This window comes from Neoarius graeffei, chromosome 13 (genome assembly GCF_027579695.1).
Source record: "Neoarius graeffei isolate fNeoGra1 chromosome 13, fNeoGra1.pri, whole genome shotgun sequence".
Taxonomy (NCBI): domain Eukaryota; kingdom Metazoa; phylum Chordata; class Actinopteri; order Siluriformes; family Ariidae; genus Neoarius; species Neoarius graeffei.
In genome coordinates, this window is record NC_083581.1 from 56664200 (window position 1) to 56684537 (window position 20338).

At 41.2% G+C, this 20338-nt stretch overlaps 1 protein-coding gene across 1 annotated transcript in view; it reads right to left on the bottom strand.

The window, feature by feature from the left end:
* Nucleotides 1–20338, bottom strand: part of fam120c (family with sequence similarity 120 member C) — a 57118-nt gene that overhangs the window by 25556 nt on the left and 11224 nt on the right. Inside the window, exon 9 of the mRNA XM_060938098.1 lies at nt 313–484. Coding sequence (XP_060794081.1) covers nt 313–484 — 172 coding nt within the window. The remainder of the gene's footprint in view (nt 1–312; nt 485–20338) is intronic.

The following is a 20338-nucleotide window of genomic DNA, read 5'->3' on the forward strand; positions in this document are numbered from 1 at the left end:
TGTGGAATAACTTGTATACGACATTTGTCTCCACAACTGAATTATAATATACCTCCTTTCAAAATGCACCAGTGTGAACTTTTGAGAAGTCATTTCATTTTAAAAGCAAAAGATAATCAATTATTGACACTTTTTTTTAACCATTTACTGCCCTTTATGATAAATCTGATGTTTAAAGTCTGCAGTTCATCATTTCTGAAAACGACTTAAGTTCCTCTGCATACACCCAAAACCTTGGCGCTGTACTATATATAGCGTGACTATCACTATACTGATAAGTTTCACCCATTACACACACTGGCCCATACTCACCCTCTAGTGGAGTACGCTTACGCATGGCCATCCTTTCCAGTCTCCGCTGGGTCTCAGCCAGGCTAAACAGCACGCCATAGGCATACTGCCGCGCTGAGCGGAACAGCAAAGAGGCAGGAGGAAGGTCAGGGTTACACTCGTCCTCTATACACACTGGCATCTTCATCTCCCCCTGAGGTACACAGTGAGTAATCAGATAAAATATTTTAACGAAAGGTTCGACTGTGAAGCTGAAATTCAGCAATTTAAAAAATACATTTAAAACAAAATAAAAAGTTGGCCTAAGAAACTGCCTACTCAGCTGTTGTACAACTACTGAGTGTTGATCCTTCTGATCACATCCTACACCTTCTGTTACAATAACTATGACCAAAGGGTTTTGTACCCAACCACTCGAACATACAGCCACTGGGTTTCATTTATCAATCTTTTCGTAAACTTTCATGTAAGCCAAACTGAAAAGAATTTTTCAGCTGTGCTTACAAATGTTTTGGAAACGCATGTGTATGCTGATCACCCAAAAACTGCAAACCGTGTTCCTGTAACAGCTGATTTGCATGTAGCAACACCTGCAAAAGCATGTCTCACAGGGAAACTGATTTTAAGATAATTTTAAGTCAAGTCAACTTTATTGTAAAATATGCTATACATGCTCGACATACAGCACAGATGAAATTTCAGTCCTCTCTGACCCACGGTGCAAACAGGCAATGCAATAAATAAAAAATAGAATAACTGAAATAAACAAACAGTATAAAAACACTCTAGATTAGAACTAGACATAGACTAAACACACTAATTTTATTTATATATATATATATATATATATATATATATATATATATATATATATATATATATATTAGTGCTGTCAAGCGATTAAAATATTTAATCGCGATTAATGTCGCGACTGTCATAGTTAACTCGCGATTAATCGCAATTTAATTGCACATTTTTGTCACATGAAAAACCATTGTAATTCTCTTATCAGCATAAAAATGTGAATGGGCTTGCTTTGTACCAATGTTTTTTTTTATTGCAAAGCATAACACGTCTTGACACAGCCACTGCAAAGTGAAACCTAAGCCGAGCACCGGGGCTAGCAAAAGAACCATGAGTGAAGTGATCTACTGCTTGAGTTAGTCTAATCAGAGAGACAGGTTACACAGTGACGGTAGGCTTGACATGCTTGATTATAATATAAAGTACACTATTATATTAACTTTAAGTTGTTCGTTGATAAATATTGCATTGAATCTGATCTTTACTGTTTCAGCTCACTTAACACATTTTGTACTTTTACACTTTCAGCCTGTTGATGCGTCGCGCTGTCCAATCAGAGGCGGCCAAATTTGCATATTACAGGAAGGATTTCTGGGATAGCATTGAGTTTACAGTTCAGAGGGATCTGGCTTCTTTAGACGCTGTCTTCTTAAAACTGAATAAATATTTAAAAAGAGCCAAATGAGCCAGTCTTTTGAACGGCTCTTTTCAAAGAATGGATCACAAAGACGCGGATCCCATCAAAGAACCATAAATCCCATCTCTACTAGCGCACCCTGCCCGCGCTGGTTCTTTGGGGGGGGGGGGGGGGGACAGAGGACTCTGGCTGTGCGGGGCATTACAGTCTAGCTGCTATCGGTTTTCTAAGCAAAGTCTCTGTTCCAAGTTCCTGGCCTACATCATGTCACAGAGCGCGTTAATAACGCGACATTTTTGACAGCAATAAATAAATAAATATATATATATATATATATCTCACACACAGGCTTTCGTCTAAACGGGGGAACAGGGGCGCTGCACCCTCTTACTCTCGGCATGCGCCCCCTTACCGACTTCGTGAAAACATCCCAGCAACACTACGTGACAATGTGTCTGATCATCAAATACGTTATAATTGCTCCAAAAATATTCCAATCATAGTAGATACACTGCCAGACGGTGCAAAAACAATCCGAATTGGCGTTTTCCAGACTGAGGCGCCATGTTTAGTTGTTTACTTGTCGCGGCTGCTCTCGCGAGATTTGACATGGGTTACATACAAGGTCAGCTGACTTGTAGAGCGAGATTTCTCGAGACTGAATGACCTTTCACCCACCGGCGTGGGAGCTTTTACCAGAAGTAGTTCGCGAGTTGTTTTTGTTGACACTTGGGCATTTAAAGATGTCATCCCGCGGCACGAAGCGGAAGAAAGCCAAAGACTGTCCGGGGCAGAAGAAGATTACTTCTTTCTTTTTCAATGTTGACAGACAATTTGTTACAATTTCCCTCTCAGATAGCCTCAGAATGTCCCATTGAAGCATTTTTCAAAGGCTTTGCACGGCAGGGGGGGACAACCGGCACCATCCCCCCCGCTTCGCTCCCTCGCCATGGTGAGTGCCCTCATACTAAAATTTTCTAGAAAAAGCCCTGTGTGTGTGTCTAATTAATATATATATATATATATATATATATATATATATATATACACACACACACACACACACACACACTAGTGCATCTCAGAAAATTAGAATATTTGTGAAAAAGTTCAATATTTTCCATCAGTTATTTAAGAAAGTGAAAATGTTATATATTATAGACTCATTACACAAACTAAAATGTTTCAAGCATTTTTCTATTTTAATCAGTATGGCATACAGTACAAAAACATAAAAAACCCCATCTCAAAATATTAGAATATTTCATTTCGAGTTTGAGTAAAACAGTATGAACACAGTGCATCTCTCGGTCTAGTTCAGTACACACAACCACAATCATGGGGAAGACTGCTGACTTGACTGTTGTCCAGAAGATGATCACTGGTGCCCTCCACAAGGAGGGTAAGCCACAAAAGGTCATTGCTGAAAAGGGTGGCTGGAAAAGGTGTACAAGCAACAGGGATGGCCGCAGTCTTGAGAGGATTGTCAAGAAAAGTTGATTCAAGAACTTGGGAGAGCTTCACAAGGAGTGGACTGAGGCTGGTGTCAGTGTATCAAGACCCATCACGAACAGACATCTTCAAGAAAGGGGATACAACTTTCGCATTCCTAATATCAAGCTACTCCTGAGCCAGAGACAATGTCACAAGTGTCTTATCTGGGCTAAGGAGAGAAAGAAATGGACTGTTGCTCAGTGGTCCAAAGTCCTCTTTTCAGATGAAAGTACATTTTGCATTTAATTTGGAAATCACGGTTCTAGAGTCTGGAGGAAGAGTGGAGAGGCACAGAATCCAAGGTGTTTGAAGCCCAGTGTGAAGTTTCCACAGTCTGTGATGATTTGGGGTGCCATGTCATCTGCTGGCGTTGGTCCACTGTATTTTATCAAGTCCAAAGTCAACACAGCCATCTACCAGGAGATTTTAGAGCACTTCATGCTTCCATCTGCTGACGAGCTTTTTGGAGATGCTGATTTCCTTTTCCAGCAGGACTTAGCACCTACCCACAGTGCCAAAACTACTACCAAATGGTTTGCTGACCATGATATTACTGTGTTTTTGATTGGCCAGCCAACTTGCCTGACCTGAAGCCCATAGAGAATCTATGGGGTATTGTCAAGAGGAAGATGAGAAACACCCGACCCAAAAATACAGATACGCTGAAGGCCACTATCAAAGCAACCTGGGCTTCAATAACACCTCAGCAGTGCCACAGACTGATCACCTCCATGCCACACCACATTGATACAGTAATTCATGGTAAAGGAGCCCCAACCAAGTATTGAGTGTATAAATGAATATACTTTTCAGAAGTTGGACATTTCTTTATTGTAAATCCTTATTTGATTGATCTTAGGGAATATTCTAATAATTTGAGATACTGGATTTCTGATTTTCATGAGCTATAAGCCATAATCATCAAAACTAGAGACGACAATTACCCTGTGGGAAATTGTGAGAGTGATGCAGTAGCAGTCGCTATTGCAGGAGCTGAACTGAACTGTGTGAATGTGGGACTTGCCATGATGCTACAAGCCTGTGTCTCTCTGAGAGGAAGCAGCCCCTCCCTCCTCTGTGTGTGTGTGTGTGTGAGAGAGAGCGAGCGAGCAGCCCCTCCCCTACCCGTGCGCTGAGCGCAGAGACACAGTGTCACACAGAAAGTGAAGGATTTTCTCAGAGTGCTCCCTCCAAACAACAAGGATTTACACAAAAACGGAAGGCGATATTCACAAAATTCTTTCACACTGAGCACTACAAGGCTCTCATGAACACATTGATGTAATTCTTTTGTCTCTAGTGTAAAAAATGAGGACAATAGAGCGAGTTAAAAACGAGTGACTTTTCTGATTTTGCAGTAAAAGCGCTGCCAGGTTTATAATGGGAGTCAATGAGGCAGATTGGCTGTCCTCTCGTTACTTTGAGGCCTCTCATTCAAAAACTGTAAATCCTATCGTTTAGGTATACACATTGTGTGAATCAGGACAAGTGTGGCTACTACTTTTGAGAAAATGATGTGTATAGAGTGAAAATTGTGGCTGAAAACAGTTTAAAGGAGAAAGTTTGAGCTTTTTTTTCAAGCTGCCTACACTCAATTCCTGAGCGCCACTGGTGTGTAACGCAATAGACACCCATTATAAAGCCTGAATTTCTCCAGATTTGCTCATGGTGTTTGAGCTGGGACTGATCCAAAAGTATAGAACCTAGCAAAAAAGTTGAATGCCAGATCCACAGAGGAGAAGTTTGTCTCCGTTTTAAAGTTTGAATCATGTCTCTAGGTGAAAGCATACCAGAGCAGCGGATGTTTGAAAAACATTGAAAAAGTGTGTTGTTTTTCAATTAATTCCATAGAAATGAATGGGAAATTGGGTGATTTTTTCGTGACTACATCGCGAAAAAAAAAAAAAAAATCACAGAATGATGAACAAAGTAATAGCACACCGAGTCCGACCGAGCCGCACGTTTTGATATATTGCTTGTCTGTGTGCGATGTATGGTTATTGGGTTATTATGAATCAAAATTTGTACGAAAGATGAAAAATTCCTAGGTACTCCTTCTCTAATAAGAAGAAACACACAGAACAACAATAGTTATGCGTGCCTAGGCACTGCATCACTAATTAAAACAAAAAAGGCTTTAAATATTTCACTTTACATGTAAGGAATATAGAATATGAGAGTTTACCTTTTTGAATTAAATTATGAAAAAGGAGGAGCTTTTTCATAGTATTCTAATTTTTTGAGATGCACTAGTATACATACACAGAAATGTGTGGTTTTTATATATATATATATATACACACACACACACCAGTCAAAAGTTTGGAAACGCCCTCTAATTCAGTGGTTTTTCATTATTTTAAAATTTTCTGAATTGTAGATTAATACTAAAGTCATCGACATTATGAAGAAATATATATGGAATTATTTGGCAAAAAAAAAAAAAAAAAAAAGTGTTAATCAAACCAGAATATGTTTTATATTTTAGATTCTTCAAAGTAGGCACCTTTTACTTAGATGACAGCTTTGCACATCTTGGCATTTTCTCAGTCGGCTTTACGAGGTAGTCACCTGGAATGGCTTTCAGTTTACAGCTGTGCCTTGTCAAGAGTTAATTTCTTGACCTCTTAATGTGTTTGAGACCATCAGTTGTGCTGTGAAGAGGTAGAGTTGGTATACAGTGAATGGCCCTATTTGAGTACTGTTCTAATTCATATTATGCCAAGAACTACTCAACTAAGTAAAGAAAAACGACAGTCCATCATTACTTTAAGAAATGAAGGTCAGTCAGTCCAAAAAATTTCAAGAACTTTGAAAGAATCCCCAGGTGCAGTCACAAAGACCATCAAACATTACGATGAAACTGGCTCTCATCAGGACCGCCCCAGGAAAGGAAGACCTAGGGTTACCTCTGTTGCACAGGATAAGTTCATCAGAGTTACCAGCCTCAGAAACCGCAAGTTAACAGCAGCCCAGATAAGAGCCCACCTAAATGCTTCACAGAGTTCAAGTAGCACACACATCTCAACATCAACTGTTCAGAGAAAACTGCGGGAATCTGGACTTTATGGTCGAATTGCTGCAAAGAAGCCACTTCTAAGGAAGAACAACAAGAGGAAGAGAATAGCTTGGGCCAAGGAACACAAGGAATGGACATTAGACCAGTGGAAATCTGTCCTTTGGTTCGATGAATCCAAATTTCAGATTTTTGGTTCCAATCGCCATGTCTTTGTAAGACGAGAAAAGGTGAGTGGATGGTTCCTACATGTGTGGTTCCCACAGTGAAGTATGGAGGAGGAAGTGTGATGGTATGGGGGTGCTTTGCTGGTGACACTTGGCGATTTATTCAAAATCGAAGGCACCAGCATGGCTACCACAGCATTCTGCAGCAACATGCCATCCCATCTGGTTTGCGCTTAGTGAGCCCATCGTGTCTTTCAACAGGACAATGACCCAAAACACACCTCTAGGCTATGTAAGGGCTATCTGACCAAGAAAGAGGGTGATGGAGTGCTTCGTCAGATGACATGGCCTCTACAATCACCTTATCTAAACCCAATTGAGATGGTTTGGGATGAGTTGGACCGCAGAGTGAAGGCAAAGCAGCCAACGAGTGCTCAGCACCTCTGGGAACTCCTTCAAGACTGTTTGAAAACCATTTCGAGTGATGACCTCATGAAGCTGATTGAGAGAATGTTAAGTGTGTGCAAAGCTGTAATCAAAGCAAAAGGTGCCCACTTTGAAGAATCTAAAATCTAAAACATATTTTGGTTTGATTAACATTTTAAAGTTTACTAAATGATTCCTTACGTGTTGCTGAATAGTCTGGATGACTTCAGTATTAATTTACAATGTAGGAAAAAATAAATAAATAACATCGAATTTGAAGGTGTTTCCAAACTTTTGACTGGTACTCTGTGTGTGTTGTGTTTGTTTATTTATATATATATATATATATATATATATATATATATATATATATATATATATATATATTTATATATATATATATATATATATATATATATATATATATATATATATATATACACACACACACATACACACACACACACACACACGTGTGTGTACGTATACATACACACGCATTATTTATATATATAAAAAATGCGTGTATACGTACGTGTGTGTGTGTGTGTGTGTGTGTATACACACACACACACACACACACACACACACACACACCCCCGATTCCAAAAAAAGTTGGGACAAAGTACAAATTGTAAATAAAAATGGAATGCAATGATGTGGAAGTTTCAAAATTCCATATTTTATTCAGAATAGAACATAGATGACATATCAAATGTTTAAACTGAGAAAATGTATCATTTAAAGAGAAAAATTAGGTGATTTTAAATTTCATGACAACAACACATCTCAAAAAAGTTGGGACAAGGCCATGTTTACCACTGTGAGACATCCCCTTTTCTCTTTACAACAGTCTGTAAACGTCTGGGGACTGAGGAGACAAGTTGCTCAAGTTTAGGTGATTTTAAATTTCATTTAAAGAGAAAAATTAGGTGATTTTACCACTAATTTTTTTACCACTAATTTTTTTTACCACCGTCCTTCTCCTCTTTAGTCTGAATGACACGGCGTCCCTGATTTCCATAAAGAACTTCAAATTTTGATTCATCTGACCACAGAACAGTTTTCCACTTTGCCACAGTCCATTTTAAATAAGCCTTGACCCAGAGAAGCTAGAATCCTACATTAGACAAGAATGTTAACCCATTCTTGTCTAATGTAGGATTCTAGCTGCCCAACTGTCTTAGGTCTTTTTTGTCGTATCTTCCGTTTTATGATGCGCCAAATGTTTTCTATGGGTGAAAGATCTGGACTGCAGGCTGGCCAGTTCAGTACCCGGACCCTTCTTCTACGCAGCCATGATGCTGTAATTGATGCAGTATGTGGTTTGGCATTGTCATGTTGGAAAATGCAAGGTCTTCCCTGAAAGAGACGTCGTCTGGATGGGAGCATATGTTGCTCTAGAACCTGGATATACCTTTCAGCATTGATGGTGTCTTTCCAGATGTGTAAGCTGCCCATGCCACGCACTAATGCAACCCCATACCATCAGAGATGCAGGCTTCTGAACTGAGCGCTGATAACTTGGGTCGTCCTTCTCCTCTTTAGTCTGAATGACACGGCGTCCCTGATTTCCATAAAGAACTTCAAATTTTGATTCGTCTGACCACAGAACAGTTTTCCACTTTGCCACAGTCCATTTTAAATGAGCCTTGGCCCAGAGAAGACGTCTGCGCTTCTGGATCATGTTTAGATACGGTTTCTTCTTTGAACTATAGAGTTTTAGCTGGCAACGGCGGATGGCACGGTGAATTGTGTTCACAGATAATGTTCTCTGGAAATATTCCTGAGCCCATTTTGTGATTTCCAATACAGAAGCATGCCTGTATGTGATGCAGTGCCATCTAAGGGCCCGAAGATCACGGGCACCCAGTATGGTTTTCTGGCCTTGACCCTTATGCACAGAGATTCTTCCAGATTCTCTGAATCTTTTGATGATATTATGCACTGTAGATGATATGTTCAAACTCTTTGCAATTTTACACTGTCGAACTCCTTTCTGATATTGCTCCACTATTTGTCGGCGCAGAATTAGGGGGATTGGTGATCCTCTTCCCATCTTTATTTCTGAGAGCCGCTGCCACTCCAAGATGCTCTTTTTATACCCAGTCATGTTAATGACCTATTGCCAATTGACCTAATGAGCTGCAATTTGGTCCTCCAGCTGTTCCTTTTTTGTACCTTTAACTTTTCCAGCCTCTTATTGCCCTGTCCCAGCTTTGAGATGTGTTGCTGTCATGAAATTTCAAATGAGCCAATATTTGGCATGAAACTTCAAAATGTCTCACTTTCGACATCTGATATGTTGTCTATGTTCTATTGTGAATACAATATCAGTTTTTGAGATTTGTAAATTATTGTATTCCGTTTTTATTAACAATTTATACTTTGTCCCAACTTTTTTGGAATCGGAGTTGTGTGTGTGTGTGTGTGTGTGTGTGTGTGTGTGTATATATATATATATATATATATATATATATTTTTTTTTTTTTTTTTTTCATATGAAAATACACATTTTATATGAGCAAAAGGACATAAAAACAGTCAAGGGCACTTGAAGTGTCTCATCTGAAACTGAGAAAGTGTTGCAAAGCGTTAAATGAAGATGCTGTGGCAAACAGAACCGGTTTATAAGCCAACTTCCATTATCTGAATGGAATCAGTCTTATTATAATTTCTCTCATAAGCCAATACTAAAATCTGCCAGCTGAGGCATGTTTACTGCTGTGCACAGACCAGCCAATCCTCCATTTATACATCAACACTTCTTTTGTGAGAACTGAACCATTGCCTTAATTTATGGGTTCGTGTTGGCTCGCTTACTTTATTTTTCATATTCGTAGATTAATGCTGATAATATAAAAATTCAAAAATCCCTGAGTTAGTGAACTAGCATGAGGATGTGTTTTTGATAGAACCTACAAAGCGCTTCTGTAAGTCACTGGGAAATAGTGTAAATGTAATAAAATAAGCAATTTAAACCTGAAAGTATAATCCATATACAGGGATGAGAGTGGGTGGTCATCAAAATAGCAGAAAATGAAGCCAACGGGGGGGCAGTAAAATTGTGAAAAATAAGGCCTTGCAAACCACTTTTCCTGCAATCTGAGCTGTAGTAGATTAAAAAAATATATATATGTTCAGGGTTTATACAGAGATTCTTAAGTTGCATTTACTACCTTTTTCACTACCTCCACAATATTTTTTACTACCAACACGACGTCAAACTGTAGCAGCATAGTGTAAAGTAAAGTGACGGGTAAAGTAAAGAAATATGCTTCCAAAATTAATTACTAAAATATTTCCTCACAATTTAATAATTTCAACACTGGACACAACTCGCCAAATAGAGAGTGGGAGAAAGAGGGACAAACAGAACATAGAACCAAAGAACGAGAGAAAGAGGCTTTGTAGGTGTATGTGACTGTGCATGTGTGTTGGGGAAAGCGAGTGAGATACATTTAAGTAAGAGTGATCTCTGCTATAGGAGTAGGATTAATCAAGATGTCAGACCAGGAATTAGTCCATAGGTTTTACTTAATAAGTCACAAAGTAATAATTGCATAACAATTAGAAGACAGACTGGACCTTTAGAATGAACAGCTACACATTGGACTTTGAAATAATGTGCAAATTGCAAAATCAGGGTATTTAAAGGGAAAGAAACTTAATAATAAAATGCAATTTTATACTGTAAAACAGTATAACAGTATAACAGTAAAACAGTATAACAGTAAAACAGTATTTCATTAAAAAATAAATAACTTGGGAACAAATAACTAAACTTAAACTTCAATACTGGACACTAAAACTGGCCGAGAGAGAGAGAGAGAATAAACCTAAGTAATTAACAACAGGAACAACAGGCAAACAAACATTAAAACAGTTAGACAGCAATGCATAGTCACAAGTGCCTGAGCTGTGTGGCCTTCTCCTCGATCATTTTTTCCAATGTCAGAAGCTCTGCTTTTTTCCCCTTGTGGCTATTCGATTCCATGTGTTATTTCACCGCCTTCACCCCTATCCACGTAATATTTATAGCTCTCTTACAGACGTTGCAATAAGCCTCTCGGCTGTTGCCAACTACTGGCCTAAGCCAGTCTTTAAACGTAGCTTCCTCCAGCCAGAGGTCTGAAAACTTGCATTTGCCCATATCTGAAGTAACGCTATGATAGCGACATCATTCAGGTCCTACTCGCAACATACAAATAAATTCACGCTAGTTTATTAATTCAAGGAGATAGGCTTGCACGTGGGCGGCACGGTGGTGTAGTGGTTAGCGCTGTTGCCTCACAGCAAGAAGGTCCTGGGTTTGAGCCCCGGGGCTGGCGAGGGCCTTTCTGTGTGGAGTTTGCATGTTCTCCCCGTGTCCGCGTGGGTTTCCTCCGGGTACTCCGGTTTCCCCCACAGTCCAAAGACATGCAGGTTAGGTTAACTGGTGACTCTAAATTGACCGTAGGTGTGAATGTGAGTGTGAATGGTTGTCTGTGTCTATGTGTCAGCCCTGTGATGACCTGGCGACTTGTCCAGGGTGTACCCCGCCTTTCGCCCATAGTCAGCTGGGATAGGCTCCAGCTTGCCTGCGACCCTGTAGAAGGATAAAGCGGCTAGAGATAATGAGATGAGATGAGGCTTGCACGTGAATTACACAAATTGAAAAACGTATTTTAGACACATTATGGAGGTTAAAAAATTTACTACCTGGTCAGATGATGTTTATTACTTTTTACTACGTTTTACAAAGCCTTAATTTGGTCTAATTTCATTTACTACCTTTTACAACCCCGCGGCAACCCTGATGTTGTCTTTTATATATTTACATGAAAATATGTTTCAAATCAATAGGAGTATTGTTTGAAATTCAAAATAAAAATCACATTCTACATTCAAGGGTATGGTTATAATTCATGATCAACAAAAACGACAAACTAAATTCACATTAAACTTAAGTTCTATTAATTATCAAAATGTTCAAATATTAAATAAAATTTCTTAGGGAGAAAAGGTCAGTCACCCTATGTCCTCATTAGTTGCATATGATTTCTTCAAAAAATCTTTTGAAATATTTAAGTTTTCAAAACTGTCAGCATTAATTCAGATTTACTGACTATCATATACACGTTCAATGTATTAAATCAAATGAATGCTAAGTTTATGGGATAAACTAAAAAAAAAAAAAGCCGATACGAAAGAGGAACGTATTTTTGAAGAGCAGCGACGATGAACATGTGCAAGTTTCAATAAAATAGAACAGATGTGGGCACTTTTGTAAGAACTGTTATGATTGGCTATCATGCTCTCGCCATCAATGTTTTGGCCAATTACATTGTACATAACATGTATTCTACCACGAGACTTAGCGAGACTAAAGATGGCGAAAATGTAAACATGTAACATCGTCGTAGGAATGAATTATGCTTGAGTATCACGAAGGAACATGCCCCAACCCCCCCATAAATGAAAAAAATAAAATCTCAACAGATTTGGCGTAATATAAAAAGGTCGATTTTTACTCAGAAAAAGCGGAAATCTCTCATCCCTGCATATATGAAAGAGCAGCAGTCCGTGTGAATTATATAATTTGAAGTTGATCAAGTTGAGGTTAAAATTAGTTGGGTTTTAAGCATAAAATCTGCACACGCTCAGGAGGAGTACAATACGAATCATCATCTTTTGGCTGCTCCTGATTAGGGGTCGCCACAGCGGATCTTTCGTCTCCATTGCTTCCTGTCTTCCGCATCCTTCTCTACCACACCAGGGGCACAGTTGGGGGGGGGGGGGGGGGGGGGGCGGCTGTGCCCCCCCTTTGTCAGACCACACATTTTTTTTCCCCTCAATAGCCGCATAAGAATATTAGAAAAGCGCCCACTGTAATTTTTCTAAATTTTTTTTTTTTTTTAAACTAGATTGTCACCTCAGCCTCATTAGGGTTTCTATAACCTTGACTTCCTGTGGTTTGGGTGCGAAAACCCAGTTTGTCAGAGGCGGTTGCAAGTGCAGATGTGTTAAATAATACACAGTGCGATATGAGCATAAAGTGCGTGAAATGCACACAACAAGCAAACAGTCCGAGAACAGCAGGCAAAGTCGTAATCGAGGAAACAGGCAAGAGGTCAATCGAGGCGCAGGCAGAATATCAGAGGCAAAACTATACAAGATCAAGGGACGAGAAACAGGAGTCGAAAAACCAGGTCGTCAACAAGAACAGGGACAGGAAACAAGGCTCAGTAAGGCACACTAGAGGCGGCGTAATACTTCGCATCGTCCTTGCATGGGCGTGGTCCTTAAATAGCCCAAACACAGTTCACTGATTAACCCTTGTATGGTGTTCGGGTCTGTGGGACCAGTTTTCATGTTTTATCAAAGGAACAATGATACGATTAATTATTTTTTCAAACTCAGACTCCTTGGCCTTGGCTCATTTTCTGTGAAGAACATACATCAGAACACATTTTCGATGACCACACACTGTACAGCCCCCCAACACACACATTTATATTACATCCAGGATGTTCGGGTCCATGGGACCCAGGGCTAATAAAAAAGTGTGTACCTTCACTCTGTCCTCCTCCTTTCTGGGCCTGCTGTGTGTGTGTGTGTGTGTGTGTTTTTTCTGTGTTTCTGCCCCTGCCGTTCAAGCTCCGACACCTGTCTACTCTCACATTCCTACACATTTTACCCTCTATCTTGCAGGAACCAAGACAGAAGTTCCCATAAATTGGGGGCAGGACACAATAAATATAGCTTTTCCAATGTGGCTCCTTAGGCCGTTATTAAAAAATGTTCTGTTTCTGGTCCACCGGCCGGGTGAGTGCCGTTTGTGTGGTTGAAAAAATTTTTTTTTAAACGCCGGTTTTTCGACATTTTTTTCGGGTTCGTAAATCTAAAATCGAACTTGACATTTACGCATTCCCAGGGCTTTCCACTAAGGCTCATACTAGCCAGCCATGACAAATAAGTAGCCAGCCAGGGGGAGAGTGAACACAAAAACTCCTGTGCACGCAGTTCCCAGGGTTAAATGTATTTTCTGCAGACCTTTTATTTATTCACTTTACTCAAATACAAAGTAAAATGGCAGTAAAATCATCTTTCTTTTCTTGCGTATTGCATCATGAGGCATTCCTGGCTTGTAAATCCCTTATTTTCGGTGCATGACACATTCACGCAGCTGAGCATGCTATGAATTAACAACGACAACGGTCTGCAGTGGGGCTACACAATTAAACACTCAGCGAACATTTCTCCATTTGTGTATGAAAATACACTCCAACCACTCAGTTTGGTTTCATTTACAACCAACGGTGTCTTTTGATGCCAGCACGTAATTGAACGAGAGAAGACTGGTTTACCGGAGACAAAATAAGCGCCATCTCTGCTTCTGTTCCCTCCGACACACTACTGCCTCCGCCGAGCGCGCGCACACCCTGCACTGAATCAGCTCTGCGCATGCGCCGTGCGGCACAAAAAAAATGGCAGCCACCATGAATGAAGGAGATCCGGAGTTTTAAATTTTGCTTAAGTGTGAAATCACAAAATGGTATTCTAGCGAACAACAAAATAGTAAAGATTCAGAAAAACAAATCATTCAGTGATCATTTTAATAGTGTAATTTCATCCGAACTAGGCCTAACGGTCGATTTAGAACTACAAAAAGTCCGTGTGTCGGACATTTTAAGTACCTTTGTAAAAGTTTTGCAAATGTTGCAGTCAGCATTTAAAATGCTAACTTAGTTTTTGTACAAGTTTCAGTTGATTAAACTGTCATTTTATTAAATGTGTCTGCTTTTGTAATAAAGTACTGAAAGAAAAAGCAAACAGCATTGCGATTTCTTATCCATCCATATATATATATAAAAAAAAATAATAATAAACAATAAATCCCTCCCTCCCGACTGAAAATTTTTTTGCTCACCCGGTGGACAGGAAACAGATTTTTTTTTTTAAGGATGGCCTTATCACAACTGATCAAGATGGCCAAAAGATTCTCTGCTCAGATGGCCTTGCAAATGATTTTGGAAGAGAGAGAAGCTTTTGATGATGTAGAGGAAGACGTTTCAGAACGTGAGGATCACATTTCTGAAAATTCAGGAGTCTGACAGTGACTTTGAAGAAGAGGGTGAGATGGAGCATCAGCCAGTCCCAAAACGAAGATGAGCATGGGGATGATGTGCTGTATAGACTGACAATGGTTACTGTACGTGTTCAGCTTGTGCTGTGTAAACTGAACTGAATGGGTTAAATTTCTAATGAAATTCAAAGAAATAAAAAATCAGTTATGAAAAACCTTGCTTCATTTGTAAATTTGAAGATAAACATCTTTTTTTTTACACTTATATCTTGACTGTAATTGATTTTCTTTTTGTAAAATTACATTTTATTAAAAAACAAAACGAGTAGCACTTTTTTTAAAAAAAATAAATGTAATCTAACAAAGGTAAAGGGCAAATATTAACCATAAATGCTGTTTATGTTGCTTGTAATTGGGGTGAACTTAATATCTGTTAAGTATTTAATGTAAAATTGTTTGTGTTAAAACGTGTCTTGAAACGCGAATGTTTCGAAATACTTTTGAAACTCTCTTGCGAATGATGTTCGCAATTTGTCGCAAGCTGTTGCAGCCCAGTGAGATACTACCCTTAGTTTTAAATCGCCATCCAGATGAGCGTTTTAGTTCTGTAAAAGAAATCTCCATTTTTTGCAGCTCGAAAACTCCAGAGTAGTTTGGATGCCAGGTGTAAACACAGCAAAAGTGAAGCGTTTTAAAATTAAAACATATTCGTTAGAATGAAGCCAAAAGGCCAATTTATGCTGACAACGCAGTCCTCGCAGACGGTGTCGCAGATGGCGTCTGCGTAGCCCCCCCACCTTCGCAGACGCTCTGCGCGCACCTCCCAAAAATTGTGACCACCGCAGAAGCCTCGCAGACAGCGTCGCAGACAAGAGGGCTCTGATTGGTCCACTCTACATCCGCTGTACACGCACTTCCGCTTCCCTACTTTCCCGGTTTGGTTTGTTTTCACAAGCAAAGATGGAGCAGCACGAAGAGCAGTTGATCGAGGAAGTGAGGAAGTACGTACATCTATACGACTCCAGTTCTAGTCATTATAATGCCGCTTTTCCACTACAAACGCGGCTGAGTCGGGCTGAGCCGTGCCGTGCTGAGTTGGGCTGAGCGGGGCTGTTGGAGTTGCATTTCGACTACAACCGCGCTGAACCGTGCTGGCTGGAAGTGGGTGGACACATTGGGTGGAGTTAGCGAAAGTGGGTGGACGTCACGTGATGTCGTTAAGCAGCGCAAACAGTGACATCAGTGACCTTTTAAGTGGTAGTCTCATGACCCGGATAGTAAACAATAAACATGGAGGACATGGAGTCGTTAGTGTTGCTGGTCTTGGTTCTGTGGCTTGTTGTCACCGACAACGCCAACAGATACTGGCAAGAGCGTATAGATGAGGCGAGGCGCATAAGGCTTCAGAAATTCTCGTAATTCGTAATTATTCTTCTTCCGGGTTTACGGTGTTTACAGATCCCAGCGTGCTCGCAGGGCGTGTGTGGGCATGTGAGGACACTCCTCCTCACCAATCAGTGCACAGGGGAGTGTCTCCTCACGCCCCCAGCCTCACTCGGCTTGCTTTGGCTCGCTTCAGCCCCACTCCAAAACGGTGCGAGTTTTAGGGGCTAAGCAGGGCTGAAGCGAGCCGAGTCGTGCTGTTCTTTGGTAGTCGAAACGCGAGCCGTGTCGGGCTGAAGTGAGCTGAAGCGAGCTGAAGTGAGCTGAAAAAGGGTAGTGGAAAAGGGCCATAAGTAACCGGAGGATAAACACTCCACTAACCACACCCACCAACTACTCCTAGCGATTTCGCGACTTCACGCCCCCTTGCGTTGTAGCGGTGAATAACATTGCGCACGCCTATTACTCCCCGCTCAACGATAAATTACAACTGTCTGCGAAAAGCTGTCTGCGAAAGCCTTGTCGCAAGAGCATGCAGAGGCCTTAAGAAGACAAACGGCAGCTTCAGCACGATCATCTGAGTGACTGTGTGCCAGCTAGCCCCATGTAACATTAGGTCGGCTAAACTTGACAGGCGGGCTAGCACGTTCGCTAGATTCAGGACAGGAAATATTGTGAATAAGCTAATCAGACAAAGTTCAGTACCCATCATTGAGATGATCCTATTTTCAATATGTGATCATGTTGTGCACCATTCCTGGAACAGTTTGTACAAACTGCAATGTATATGCACCAAATGGTTCATCAAGGTATTGCCTCCTCCCGCCACATGACTTGAGGCACCATTTGTACAAAGGGGACTCCACCTCCCCACGATCACTTGCCCTAAAAGCAAAATATCACATCTTGCTCAGGGAGGCTTGTTTATTAACAAGTTTTAGCGATCTAATGTCACTAGCTCATTCATCAGTTGCCAACTCCATGACATCTTCGCGAATTTAGCTAGATAACTCGAAGCGGTCAAAGGGAGAGCTCTTCCACGGTTAGTGTTAGACTAAAGGCCTCTGCATGCTCTTGCAACAAGGCTTTCGCAGATAGCTTTTCGCAGACGGTTGTAATTTATCGTTGAGCGGGGAGTAATAGGCGTGCGCGATGTTATTCACCGCCACAACGCAAGGGGGCGCGAAGTCACGAAATCACTAGGAGTAGTTGGTGGGTGTGGTTAGTGGAGTGTTTATCCTCGGTTACTTATAATGACTAGAACTGGAGTCGTATAGATGTACGTACTTCCTCGATCAACCGCTCTTCGTGCTGCTCCATCTTCGCTCGTGTTTTTAAAAATGCCGGTCGTGAAAACAAACCAAACCGGGAAAGTAGGGAAGCGGAAGTGCGTGTACAGCGGATGTAGAGTGGACCAATCAGAGCCCTCTTGTCTGCGAGGCTTCTGCGGTGGTCACAATTTTTGGGAGGTGCGCGCAGAGCGTCTGCGAAGGTGGGGGGGCCTACGCAGACGCTATCTGCGACGCCATCTGCGAGGACTGGGTTGTCAGCATAAATTGGCCTTAACAGCCCATGAGCTGTCGAATTAGTCTTAAAACGGGCAAGCGAAAGAGCGAACTCTTAAAGGTGCATTTCAAAGTATGGTGGAAGAAAAGCAGCAATATGAAGTAATGTTTACTACCAAAATATGTGAAATGATACTGTACTGTTTCAAATGTACCAGTAACTGGAGCATTCAAGCCTTCAGTAATAAAGCAAAATTGAGCCTTCTTTACACTTCACTACATTTAAGAAAAAGGTATTTAAAAATGGACGGCACGGTGGTGTAGTGGTTAGCGCCGTCTCCTCACAGTAAGAAGGTCCTGGGTTTGAGCCCCGGGGCCGGCGAGGGCCTTTCTGTGTGGAGTTTGCATGTTCTCCCCGTGTCCGCGTGGGTTTCCTCCGGGTGCTCCGGTTTCCCCCACAGTCCAAAGACATGCAGGTTAGGTTAACTGGTGACTCTAAATTGACCGTAGGTGTGAATGTGAGTGTGAATGGTTGTCTGTGTCTATGTGTCAGCCCTGTGATGACCTGGCGACTTGTCCAGGGTGTACCCCGCCTTTCGCCCGTAGTCAGCTGGGATAGGCTCCAGCTTGCCTGCGACCCTGTAGAACAGGATAAAGCGGCTACGGATAGATGGATGGAGGGTATTTGGAAATGTTTGCTTCATGTAAGAAATTTACTGCAGCACGGTGGTGTAGTGCTTAGGGGTTAGCACTGTCACCTCACAGCAAGAAGGTTCTGGGCTCAAGCCCAGAAGCCAACAGGGGCTTTTCTATGTGGAGTTTGCATGTTCTCCCCATGTCTGTGTGGGTTTCCTCCAGGTGCTCTGGTTTTCCCCCCACAGTCCAAAGACACATGGTTAGGTTAACATAAGGCAGCTTTAGGCTAAAGTGCCCTTGAATGAGGCACCTAACCCTCAGCTGCTCCCCGGGTGCTGCAGCATGGCAGCCCACTGCTCTGGGTGCATGCGTGTGCTCATTGCTTGTGTGCGTGCGCACTGCTTCAGATGGGTTAAATGCAGAGAGGAATTTTACAAGTGTACGTGCGATCAAAGTTTTTCTTCTTCTCAAATCTGATACGTTAAAAAGATCCAGTACAGTATAAGCAATATTCAAAAATTATTTAACAGCAGCAGGTGGTTTTGTATGCAGTAACTGGTTGTGTGGCAAATTGCCACCATGTGTTTATTTTAATTGCTTCATCTTAAAGCAATCACAACTGGCTAGTAACAGGTCGAAAGGAAGGAGGATAAAGTAAGGACTATAGTAATAATGTTGAATAAAGCAAAAGAAAGGCTCAACCTTACCACCAAAACTAGCACAAAGCACTAAACATGTGAACTGTGATAAAGTTCAACACGACACTTTACAAATGTACGAAATTAATATAATGTGTATATTCACAGAGTTGCACTATAGATTGCATTTTTGTTAAAGGAGAACTGAAGTCATTTTTAAACTTGCTTTATTTCTTAATTAACGTGTTATTCAATTAAGTTTTCGGTTTTGGTAGCCGTATATTGTGACTCGTATTGGCAACTAATTGCAATTAAATATTATACTTATCGGTCTATTCGGTTTTTAGCCGTGTTGAATTTAGTCCGTTTGGTCCACGGCAGGCGTCGCTTATCCGCGCGATCTTCACGAGACTTGTGCGAGACTTCGAAACGTGAAGTGTCAGCGCCGCCATTTTGAAAACTGTTTTCCAAACGAAATATTGCACAAAAACGAGTTTAAATGACGAGTACTGCCTACTTTTTTCAAACTTTCCTGATTGCTATCAAAACAAACAAAACTTCCGGCTTGATTACGTCAGCGTTCGAAAGAGGGCGCGCGCGTCTTTTGACAACGTTGACAGATGTCGGTCACTTTGATTTCCGCTGTACGTTTTACTTCCGTCCTATGATGTCTCGCACAGGTCTCAACGAATCTCGTTTACGGCCATTGCTTTGACATATGGACTGATGTATTACACAGCATATTTCAAAACACTCATAACTTGCTATAGCAGTGACAAAATAGCTATCAAAAATGTCTCATCGCATTATCTCTAGCCGCTTTATCCTTCTACAGGGTCGCAGGCAAGCTGGAGCCTATCCCAGCTGACTACGAGTGAAAGGCGGGGTACACCCTGGACAAGTCGCCAGGTCATCACAGGGCTGACACATAGACAACCATTCACACTCACATTCACACCTACGCTCAATTTAGAGTCACCAGTTAACCTAACCTGCATGTCTTTGGACTGTGGGGGAAACCGGAGCACCCGGAGGAAACCCACGCGGACACGGGGAGAACATGCAAACTCCGCACAGAAAGGCCCTCGCCGGCCACGGGGCTCGAACCCGGACCTTCTTGCTGTGAGGCGACAGCGCTAACCAATACACCACCATGCCGCCCAGCTATTAAAAATGCATTCTGATATTTAAATGAGATAAATAGAATTTTGATTTAAAAAAAAAAAAACTTGCCTTCAGTTCTCCTTAACCTCCTAGGGCTTAGCGGTCACAT